The sequence below is a fragment of the Thalassophryne amazonica genome, chromosome 13 (genome assembly GCF_902500255.1).
Source record: "Thalassophryne amazonica chromosome 13, fThaAma1.1, whole genome shotgun sequence".
NCBI classification, from domain to species: Eukaryota; Metazoa; Chordata; class Actinopteri; order Batrachoidiformes; family Batrachoididae; genus Thalassophryne; species Thalassophryne amazonica.
In genome coordinates this window covers 49,454,499-49,466,643 of record NC_047115.1, presented here as the reverse complement: position 1 = coordinate 49,466,643, position 12,145 = coordinate 49,454,499, and the positions used below count along the sequence as shown (strand labels likewise).

The 12,145-nt window shown below is 38.8% G+C and overlaps 1 protein-coding gene across 2 annotated transcripts in view; it reads left to right on the top strand.

Annotated features, from left to right (window-relative positions):
- psme4a (proteasome activator subunit 4a) overlaps positions 1-12,145 on the top strand; it is a 102,585-nt gene that overhangs the window by 73,740 nt on the left and 16,700 nt on the right. Inside the window, exons 30-40 of one of the 2 annotated variants that reach the window (XM_034184292.1) lie at positions 2,252-2,305; positions 6,915-7,044; positions 7,165-7,246; positions 7,328-7,481; positions 7,617-7,686; positions 7,804-7,929; positions 8,021-8,173; positions 8,277-8,381; positions 8,484-8,575; positions 8,657-8,788; positions 8,900-9,108. In XM_034184292.1, the coding sequence (XP_034040183.1) occupies positions 2,252-2,305; positions 6,915-7,044; positions 7,165-7,246; positions 7,328-7,481; positions 7,617-7,686; positions 7,804-7,929; positions 8,021-8,173; positions 8,277-8,381; positions 8,484-8,575; positions 8,657-8,788; positions 8,900-9,108 (1,307 nt within the window). Of the gene's footprint in view, positions 1-2,251; positions 2,306-6,914; positions 7,045-7,164; positions 7,482-7,616; positions 7,687-7,803; positions 7,930-8,020; positions 8,174-8,276; positions 8,382-8,483; positions 8,576-8,656; positions 8,789-8,899; positions 9,109-12,145 lie in introns of both variants that reach the window. The other variant, XM_034184291.1, reaches the window with a different exon arrangement.

Genomic DNA, 12,145 nt, shown 5'->3' with positions numbered 1-12,145 from the left:
ACTGTTGTTAGCTAATATTGTTAATTTCTCCAAAAATATTAGTCCTGTCAACTTTTTTCCGGCGTTCATCCTTTACCCAAAATACATAAGCATACCAAACGGCAAATGTCAGCCCTCCCCAGTTTCTCCATGATCAAAGCCACACACACGCATGCACACAGCAGCCACTTGGCTATTGTAATCGATACACAAACACACTGTTTTACTTGAAATACACAGTAAGTCTCTTTTAGATCATCAGTAGTGCGCACCCGTCTCGTTGTTTGACAGCACTGACTTACGGAGCCAGTAACAGCAATTACAAACAGCCAGCACACACCCTTTCTGGTCATATATCTGTCATGCAGATAAGCAGTGAGATCAATGTATCAGTGCGTCAACTGTGTCCTGTGTTGGTGGTTTTTGATGGCCCTCTTCTTCGTCATCGTCTTCTTCTTCCTCATCCTCCCTCCCTCCGATAGAGGAACCTCAATGTGCTGAGGGAGTTGCTTTTTGTTAAACCAAAATTAAATTGCACCAAGCACTTTCAGTATGATATATGATGTGCTGTACTGACTTTACTTCACATAAAGTTGAACAATTACATAATTAATGAACATTTTTGTATTCATATGTGTCACAGATGAAACATTTTGTTGTACAAGATGGTGAGTGATGTCAGTAGAAAGATTACAGTAAAGGTTTCACCATAGTTCCTGTGAGATGAATGGATATGAGCCACAGACTGAAAATACCTGCATACTTAATCATCTGTTGTTGTATGTGCATCTGTGAGAAATAGGAATATTAAGATTTTATCAAACACATGACTTTGAACTGAACTTGTTCACAGAATTTTGATCTCACCAGAATGCATGTACCGTATTTGCCAGAGTATAAATCAGATTTTTTTTTTCCAGTATGGCAGACTAGTTTGCAACTTAAGTTACCTTGACACTTGCACAAATTTGATCCCTGCACTGGCATGCAATCTGGCATTCCAGAGAGTAAACCTGTTGTAAACTATGTAAATTGTGCCTGCCTGCATGCAAGTGCTCAAAATTTTTTTGAAATGTTCAAAATCTCTGGCATGCATTAATTTTGTGAGCTACACGTAAACATTGCGCAGTCTATTTGAAAACACTGAGTCACTGCGAGTCATTGCATCAGCGCACCGCATTACAGCACAGCTCATCACAGCGTAGCTCATTTCAACGATTATGGTGAGATGTTAAATCTATAATAAACAGAATTTTACAGGTACTCACAAGAAGGAATGAAAATGCAACTGTTTTACCAAGCCATTACTATATAAATATTACAAATATTTACCTTTTAGATGATTCCAAATGCATTCTCCAAGTCATGAAGCGCACAACACAAGTAGCAGCTGTAGAAAATTCTTCTGTGATTCCAGGAGTGATTAGAGGTGGTTTCATCAGCCAACTTCTGAGAGCAAATGATGAATCTGCTACAAAATAATTATTTTATATAACACAGCATCCAGTGGGACAAAGCTGGTCACATTAGCACAACAAATTGCTCGGCAGTGCGAGGGTTAAATTTGTGCAAGTGTCAAGGTGGCTATACACTCTGGTGTGACTTGTATCGTGAAAATTCATGTTTGTTATTAATAATAGTAATTATAATGACTATTTATATAAAACGTTCCCAAAAATCAAACCAGTAAACAAAATAAACTCCAATAATAAAAGAATAAATGCCAGTTAAAAAAAAAACAACAAAAACTCTACAACGATGGACAAAAATCCCAAATTAAGAGCTCATAATATGGGAAAAAGGTGCGACTTATATATGGCTTCTTCCTCTTCAAGAGGTATTTTTTGAGAGGTGTGACTTATACTCCAGAAAATTCGTTAGATTTTCAAATATTTAGGCAGCTGAGGTCCACCACCCACAAAATCTTCAACAAAAAGTTTGTTTTTTAGAACTCACTTTCATCACTGTTAAATTATTGTTTGATTAAGCCTTTCAAGATTACTGCAGATTTAAAAACCACAACTAGCACTGCTGTTAAAGCTTCATGATGTGCTGATATTCTGTTTATTTGTATTATGGCTTTGAATTGCCAAATAAAACTGACAGCAACAAATCTTACTGTACCTGCGTTTTTATAATGTTTTTCAAATGATGATTGTGTAAGGCACTCCTTGCTAATCATGAGGATCTTAAAGAAATGTTTTGTTTAACAGATGCACCATACTATTTTCCTTTGAAGTCACTCTTAATTGTTTGTTCTGTGTTCTTGTAGGAAATACGCAAAACTCATTGGTGATCTGCTGGAAAGCCTCGGCAACAGAAACCTGTAGGTTGTTTTAATACCTAACTGATGTAATGATTATTATGTTTAGGTATTAAGTTGTATTTGAGTGTTGGCAGCGGTAAATTAGATTTTTTTGGTTCTTTTCAATATGAGGACAAGTGGCACCCTGTAACATACCATTAAACACTAAAACTTTTCAACTTTATCCAGCTTGTCATAGCTGCAGAGACAAACCAAATGCTGATGTATCCTTAACAGTAGTCAAAGATATACAGTGAGAGATAATGTCAACGTAGAAGACCCAGTTTTGCAACAGGAAAAACAGGGTTGACAGTGAGAAATCAAGCTGCAGCATCCCAAACACAAGTTCTTCAAACAGTCTGAGCCTGAGCTTTCCTGTTTTTTTGTTTGTTTGTTTGTTGTTAATGTAATACTGTACAAAAAGCCAAACCAGTACTGCCTTTTAAATAAATAAATTATTACATCCCTAAATGTCATTGCAATGTTAGCACATTTCCCGTCACCATTGGCCACTGCTTAGTAAGATTCCATTTTCAGAAAAAAAGTTTGTATAAAGTGCCCACGGAATTTTCTATTAAAAGCACACAACAGACTGATTCCTATGCATTTTTAGCTGCTGAGTTCAAAAATTGCTGTTGGAATGCTGCATCTTTACCCCTTCACTCCTTAATTTGCATTAACCAAAATGGCCACCAATTTTGGTTGTATATGTGCTATAAAAGCAAACTAAGCATCCTTTTCTATGTATTTTGACCTGCTGAATTCAAATATTGTTGTTGGCAAGCTGTATCTTTACCCCTTCATCCCTAATTTGCATAAAACAAAATAGCCACTCATTTCATGAAGCTTTTTGAAAGTTTGCTTGTGTTTGCATTAGAAGAGAAAATAAAACTTCTATTTCTATGTATTTTGACATGCTGAGTTTAATTGTTGTTGTTGGCAAGCTGTATCTTTACTCCTTCACCCCTAATTTGCATAAAACAAAATGGCCGCCCACTTCATCACATTTGCCAGAAGTGTGGTGCTATTTGCTTTGGATGAGAAAATGCAACTTATATTTCTGTGTAATTTGACCTGCTGAATTTAAATATTGTCGTTGGAATGCTGTATCCAAAAATGTATTAATTTAGTGACTGCCTGGTATTGTTACCGGTTTAAAAAAAAAAAAGTAAGTCATCTTTGATTTGACTAAGGCAAGCAAATTAGCAAAATGAAGTAAAAAAAGAATGATAGTTTGAAATGAAATACATTTCTTGGATAAATATGCATGTATCTAAAGGTCAAATGTGGGTAAAACTATTCTAATACTATCTATTTAGTAATAGTGTGGTTACATAAATAATATGAATGTTCCTTAAGTCTAACATGAACATTAAATTACCTGATACATAATACAAACAGTCTAACATGAACATTGAAAACAATGGCACTTGGAGGCACTTCTGAGTCTTGCAGCTGGACCAGTGGAGGGACCTGCAATGGGTTCCTCAGTGTCTTGAGACATTGACTTTTTATCTAGTCTCCTAATAATTGTCTTGTTGGTGAACCAACTGTAACAGAATCTATGCCATTTTAGAGACGTCTCATCAGAACTCAGTATTCTCTCAGTTGAGTTTGTTCTCCATATCTTTGAGCTTGTGACAGACTCTTGCACTATCCTGCAATGTAGCCTTTCCTTTGTCACTACCCTGAACAAGATTTTCTTTAGTGCAGTCCTGACAAATGATGTAGACCTCACCATCCACTGAATAATCTTGTTTCAAGCTGCATAAGGCCTCCATTTTTCAGTTCAAGACAACAGAGATTGTTACCTAAACAAGTATTGAGAAGAGACAAAATGTGTTGATCACCACTGAAGTATGCAACAAGAGGAAGTCACTCCATAATTGAAGTGATGAATGCAACTAAACCTAAATACTAGAGAACACAGATTCAACTATATTATCTTACTACCTAACACTTTCAAGATTATATGCAAATCAGTCTAGTGACAAGGGACACTGGCAACCTAACACAGTGTATTTAAAGAGAATCAGCAGACAAGAGACAACACAAATCTAATCTAATTTTACTAAGTATAATATACTACAAAACCAATACCACAAGATTGGAACTTGTCCACAGAAACCAACACACTAGAACATGAACATGCAGAGATGTAGATGAACAAAGAATCTCAGTATCCTTAACATGAGTGTGAAGGGATGAACTCCACAAATATATCAGGAAAGAATGTAGTTTGATTGACCACATCTATGCTGTGGCTGCTGCTGTTGAGTGAGGCCTGCCCTCTGGTGTCAAAAGCAGTAGCCCTCTGGTGTTGAAGCTGTATACATTATCTGTGCTGTAGTGAGCCAGTTATATAGGTTTTCACATAGTATTATCATTATATTGTTCAGCATTTGTGATGAAAAATACACAAGAGTCATTCACGTGCCATCAAGGAATGAATGTAATGATATTGTGATTTTTAAATCCACAGGAGATATATTTCAACAGGCCAGTATAAGTAAGCTTGACAAATACATGCATTTGTAGGCCTGATTGTGCAGCAGAGGCATGGGTAAAAATTGGTCGTGTTATCAATTTTCTTTTGTAGACCATGCTTCGACAATGTATGAAAACAGCAGGTGGGCATGTTGTTTCATGCATATTAATGATGAAGGAGAGAAGATACAGCTTGCAAAAAAGAAACTGTGAACTCAGCAATTCAAATAACACAAAGATTAAGAGTTTTCATTGGCTTTCTTGAGCAAAAACAAACTGGGAAAATGTAAAAAACTGGGTGGCTATTTTGTTTATGCAAATTAGGCAGTGAAGGAGTAGAGATACAGCATGCTAATAACAATATTTGAATGCTGCAGTTCAAAATAAGAATAGAACTTTTATTTCTGTTTCTAATGCAACTACAAGTAAATTTGTGGGAAATTTGACAAAATGTGTGGCCATTTTGTTTTATGCAAATTAGAAGGTGAAAGAGTAACAATACAGCATGCCAACAGCAATTTTTTATTCAGCAGATCAAAGAAGGCAAGGCACCCAAGGCATTTTAACAGAAAATGCCTTGGCTGGATCTGAAAATAGAACCTAACTATGCAGTTAAACGTTCTGCTATAGTAGCAGCTGTTTCCCTGCTGTCACAATATGAATGCAACTATCACATGTAGGGATGGGTATTGATAAGGTTTTATCGATGCCATTATCGATTCCCTTATCGATACCTCGTGAATTTTGTACTAAAAGTAGGCTTTGCAGGTTTTCTGTTTATTTCCTTGAGTCTTAAAGTAAATAAATATGAAATTAGTCACTGTATCCTTGATCTCTGGACTTAAATAAAAATAAACAAAACTGTGTTTCGCTTTGAAGTTATTAATTCAGACTGAATTCTATCGTTCTAACTTGACTCGTCAGAGAGCCGCGCAACGTTTGGAGCTGTGTGAACAGAACGGAGGTGATTCTCGTTTCTTTCTCGCAACAAGACAGGAGTCCCAGTTAGTAACTTTAATCCGCAGAAAAGTGAATCACAACTCATATTCAGGGATGAAAGTGGTGAAAAACAAAAAAAGCTGAAACCCAAAATTACCCCCCAACACCACCTGCACGAAAATGTTTGAATTCTTGAAGCTCTGAAATGCAATCTGGGACTATTCCAGACAATAAACTGGAGTGAGTGCTGAATCCATTTAGGTGAGAAAAAAAATACAACTTTCCTTATTCAAATTCATTCCAGTAGTATTCTGCTCTTACTAGGATGCAGCAGTTTTCTAGTTTGGCAGATAGTTCTGGAGGAAATCACTGAAGAAATTAACACATTGAAAATATGGTTTGACCGAAACAAACTGTCATTAAACTTAAATAAGACAGAGATGAAATGGAGGTGTGAGAGTCACTAGGTGTTCACAGGAAACATTTATTTCTGTATGTATTTATTTATTTATGTTAGTTGATATTATACATTTTCTGTTGTGTTTCTATTCAGGTTCTTTTTGTCTCTTTCTCTAAAATTGTATATAATAATCATTAGATTATTAATATATAAGCAAAAATAAATTTAAGGAATATTACAATTTGAAAACAAATGCACCCGAACGTGATGACAGCTGCAATTGCTAAATGCTAACTTTTAACATTGAAAATGCCATAGACATGCTAACGCGTTAGCATCGCTCCCGTTTTTAAGTTATAAAATACATCTATCAACTGTTTCAGAAGACCATAACAGGTCGGTTTAACATAGAAAAGGTAAATACTCACAGACGTATGCTCTTTAGGGTTTTAGCGGGGGAAAATTAAGCGAAAGAAAGAAATAAACGAAGCAATCGACTGAAGCATTGCTTCAATCTGCGAACCACGCTTCGATTGGTTCAAGGTTCAAAGCAAAGCCGCGCTGCAGAAAAGTTGATTACGGACCCGCTGCAGGGTCTGTAATCAATGTAGAGAAATTATCATTTTCCTGACAAACACCCGCCAAAATAACGGCCACTCTGAAGGACCGATAACAGAATCGTTAAGCACAAAGCTTATTGATGTCGGTGGATCGAATCATTTCTTAACGATACCCGAAAGGAACCGGTTCTCGATACCCATCCCTAACATGTACAGTATGTTAATGCCTACTTTATTGTTCTAGGCCTTGGAAGTTTGAACATATTGCAGTTGGCTTCTTGTCGCTGTTGGGGAGAGATGATCACCAACTCCCAGTACCAGCTGTTCTGTTCTTTGTGAAGAACCTCAATCATGATTCAATCTATGTACGCAAGGTAAGGCACTCAAATTAATAGATCACCCATAATATTAAAAAATACTCTGATTCTCGTTGTAAGCATGTGGTTTGAAGCGTGTAAGCATTTTGTTTGAAACACTTTATTTTTCTCCATTAGGTGGCGATATCCGCAGTAGCAGGGATCATGAAGCAAATAAAGAGACCACATAAAAAAGTCCCAGTCTGCTCCTCTGAGCTTTGTAAGACATGCATTACTTTTTTCATGTGTGTGGACACTATTATAATTTATAGATGTCATTTTCACAAATCCTTTCAAAAAGGTGGGGTCAAGGAGACGAATGATATTGTGGCTGGAGACCGTCCAGACAACCAGTGGCTTCAGTATAACAGCAGCAGCCTACCATGCACCCAGCAGGACTGGGATTGCTGCAAGTTTGTGGAGAAGACTCACTGGGGATACTATTGTTGGCCAAGGTTCACTTATCATAGTGCCTCTCTTTTGTTAATTAAATCCCATTTTGTTTTCCAGCCTGTCAAAAACAGTTTCTCTAGATTAATCAACTTTCAATTTTTTAAGCAATTGTTACAATCACTGTTGTTCTTCTTCAGTAAAATGATGATGTATGCACCACTTGAGGAGCAACCCAAACAGAGCCTCACGAGAGAAGAAATGACAGAGGTTTGTGACTGTACACAATTGTGCAATCGGGGGAAATATTTTATTTATTTCTTATAAAATATAATATGAATTTGGGCACCTCACCGTGTGAAATGTATTTCCTTCTTTCCACAACAGCGAGAGCAGGTCATCTATGACCACTTCACAGACCCAGTATTCATCAACCAGTTCATAGACTATCTGTCTCTTGAGGACCGCAAGGGCAAGGACAAGTTTAGCCCTCGCAGATTTTGTTTGTTCAAGGTAAGGTTCTTCTGAGAACGTTTTCTTGAGTGGAAACTCTGGGAAGAAAAATAACAAAAATTAACTTTGTTCCTTCCCTTTGCTGTTCCAGGGGTTGTTCCGCAATTTCGGTGACACCTTTCTTCCTCTGCTGCAGCCACACATGGAGCGCCTTGTGGCTGACACACATGAAAGCAAGCAGCGTTGTGTCGCTGAGATAATCTCTGGTCTAATCAGAGGCTGCAAACACTGGAGATACACAAAGGTTTGGATTTAAATCTCATGTATTAAAAGAGACAATGACATGCTGTGGTTTTTGGGTGGGTTTATCTTACGGACACATAAAAGCCATTAAATAACTTTTTCAGGTTGAGAAGCTCTGGGAGCTGTTGTGTCCATTGCTCCGTACTGCCCTGTCCAACATCACAATAGAAACATATGCAGACTGGGGGACCTGCATCGCTACAGCTTGTGTAATTGATTTTTAGACTTGTAACATCATTATCTGTCTGCTCAAAAACATGTTTCCTTTATCTTTTGTGATAATATACACCTAGTGTTTCTGGCTTGTACAGGAGAGCAGAGACCCACGTAAGCTTCACTGGCTGTTTGAGATGCTAATGGAGTCTCCACTCAACGGAGAGGGGGGCTCCTTTGTTGATGCCTGGTGCGTAGAAAGGTTACATCATCAAATTATATTGATGTGGGAAACAAGGCATGATTATTACGTTTTATTTTTTTTCTTCAGTCGACTGTATGTGCTGCAGGGAGGCTTAGCTCAACAGGAGTGGCGTGTTTCAGAGCTATTGCACAGATTGCTTAAGTACTTGGAGCCCAAACTCACACAGGTTTACAAGAATGTACGAGAACGAATTGGCAGGTGAGAGCCTTACTGATGTTTTTGTGGTATTTCACACATACACTTTCATTTTGTGGATTTCTAACATTCTTTCCTTCTTGTCTTACCCAATCTCATCGGGCATCCTTTCAGTGTGCTCACATACATTTTTATGATTGACGTCAACTTACCATACACGCTGCCAACCGCGTCCCCACACATCGCAGACTTCACAGAGCGAATTCTGTTGCAGCTGAAGCCTCTAAATGAGGGTGATGAGGAAATCCAGAACCATGTTATGGAGGAGAATGAGGTGGGAGAGCAGGATGAGAGGACACAAGCAATCAAGCTCCTTAAAACAGGTGGGCTGTTCCACATGTGCTGTTTCTCTATACAGTGATTTAATTTTTTTTTTATCCCCCTGGTATGAAATGCAGGGGGATATAGTGATCAGCGTGTCTCTGTCTGTCTGTCCGTCCATTTTCACTTATCAGCATGATAGTTCAAGAACGAGTTGACCAATTTCATTCATATTTAGCACAAGGGTGTACTTGGGTGATCCCCAGACACTTTTTATTACTGATTTGTTAAAACAGTGAGGAACCAGCTGGTTCAAAATCCAACAGTATGTGAAGCATAGCATTGTGAATAATAATGAGAGAAAAATTGTCAGTTTTGGATAGAGTGGATTTTGTACCAATGAGGAGAACCTCAGTTTTGCTACTGTTTGATTTAAGAAAGTTTAAAGTTAACCAGGTTTTTATTTCAGAGATGCAATCAGTGAGGGATGTGGGCAGAAGAGTGGATGAGGGTTTCGAGGTAAGTTAGAGCTGGGTGCCATCAGCATAACAGTGGAAATGAATGTTGAATTTTCGGAAGATATTACCAAGGGGAAGATAGATGATGAAGCGGAGGGGCCCCAAGACAGAGCCCTGGGGCACACCTGAAGTGACAGGAGATGAGGTGAATTTAAAGGACTTGAGTTGGGTGAACTGAGTGCGACCAGAGAGGTAGGATGTAAACCAGTCTAGTTATGCCAATGGAAGATAGCCTGTTGAGGAGAGTAGAATGACAAATTGTATCAAAGGCTGCACTAAGGTTGAGGAGGATGAAGATGCTCAGGAGTCCAGAATCAGCTGCCATGAGAAAATCATTTGTGATTTTTGAGTGCTGTTTCAGCGCTATGGAGTGGGCGGAAACCAGACTGGAACTGTTAATACAAATTATTGTGGGACAGGTGAGAGTGAAGCTGGGAGGCAACTGTTTGAAGGGTTGGTTGAAGATAGAATGGAAGTTGTTGAAGTTGGAGGAGTCCGTGCCAGGTTTTTTTTTTTTTTTTTCAAAATTGGAGTAATGGCAGCAGTTTTGAAGGAAGTAGGGACAGTTCCAGTGGTAAGCGAGGGGTGGATGAAGGCAGAAATGAGGGGGACCAGAGAGGGGAGACAAGCTTTAACAAACTGAGTGGGAAGGGGGTCCAGTTGACAAGTCAATGACTTGGATTTTCAAATGAGTTCTGAGAGAGTGGGGAGCTGGAAAGAGGAGAATGAGTGTGCTGATGGGTGATAGTCAAATGAGATGCGAGGGTGAGGGATTGATCCAAGGTGTTGGTGGATGCTTTTGATTTTTTTCAGTAAAAAAGGACATAATGGAATTACAGAAGGAAGTTGAGTACAAGTGAGGGGGGAGAGAGTCCTGTGGTTGGGTGATGTTAAGTAGGGAAAATAGTGACTCAGTGATTATATTGGAGTAGTAATCTGTTTTGGTGTTGGCAAAGGAGTCCTTATACTGTAAGCTATGATTATTATACATTTCTTTGTGAATAGTGAGACCAGTTTTCCTGTAGAGTCATTCAAGTTGCCGACTTTGGGCTTTCATGAGACGAAGGTCGGGAGTGAACTAAGGGGTGGAGATAGAAAAAGACACTGATCTGATTTTTAACGGAGCAAGAGAATTAAAAATAATATGGAGACCGTTGTTGTAATGAGAAACCAAATCATCAGGGGTGGATAGGTTGTGGATGTCAAGGAGACCGGGGGAGTGGATACTTGAAACAAGAGTGTCTGGGTCAATGTTCTTTACGTATATTTCGGAATGAAATGAGATGTGATGTTTTATAGGTGGAGAGCGCGAGTTTCACTGTAAATGAGAGAAGAAAGTGGTCAGTTACGGGGAGTTCATCGGCTGTAAGGTTGAGGAGTGACACCAGAGCAGCAAATTAGGTCCAGAATGTGTTCTTTGGAGTGTGTGAGGGTAGTGGTATATTGCTGACATCCAAAACTGTCTAGACAGGTATTTGGTAAGAGGCAGATTGATGTTGTTCATGTGAATATTAAAATCACCCAGCAATATATCTGATGAAAGAGAGGATTGATGGGTGAGAAAAAGCAGCAAATGGTAAATAAATGGTAAATGGACTGCATTTATATAGCGCTTTTCCATCTGAATCAGACGCTCAAAGCGCTTTACAATTATGCCTCACATTCACCCCGATGTCAGGGTGCTGCCATACAAGGCGCTCACTACAGACAAAGCAAAGTTGTTTAAGAAGTCACTATTCGGTTTGGAGGTGGGTAAACAGTAGCAATGATGCTTGGAGTTGAACCAGACAGCCCGCAGACAGTAAATTCAAATGAGCTGAAGACAAGCACAGACAGCGACAAGACTTTCCACTTCTTGCTGTGAATTATTGTGAGACCTCCTCCCCGACCAGAGCCACGGGGTTGAGAGATGTAAACAAACTCATTAGGAGTGGATTCGTTCATCTGACAGAAGTTGTTGGGCTGTTGCCATGTCTCAGTCAAAAAAAAAGAAAGTCTAACTTATGGTCGGTGATGAGGTGTCCCTTGCTGGTCAGTGAGCGGATGTTGAGCTGAGCGAAATTGAGTGAAGTATTGTTGCAGCTGGTGGTGGCGCTAGCTGACCGGGCTATGTGAGCTAACACGCTGTGATCAACTGCCCAGCTGGAGGAGTGTGTAGGGCGTTGATACCTAGACCAGATGGACTTTAATGCTGTTGAACTGTTGTGGTGGAAATTCCTGCAGGAACCCCTGCGGGAAGCAAACCCGTCACCAGTGTTGCCACAGTTACTTTGAAAAAGTAATCCAATTACTGATTACTGATTACTCCTTGAAAAAGTAACTTAGTTACTTTACTGATTACTCAATTGTAAAAGTAACTAAGTTAGATTACTAGTTACTTTTTTAGTTACTTTTCCCAGCTGCCGACAACAACCCTCTGCCACCTCAACATGACAATACTTGTTTTGCCAAAACTCACTTTATAGTCACCCTTTCTTGACTTCAATAAAAATAAATACTTGTTTTATAAAAAGTAAAATAAAGACCTCTTTCTTGACCTCATATTTAACTGTTGACAGCACTGTAACAGTAAAACTTGCAA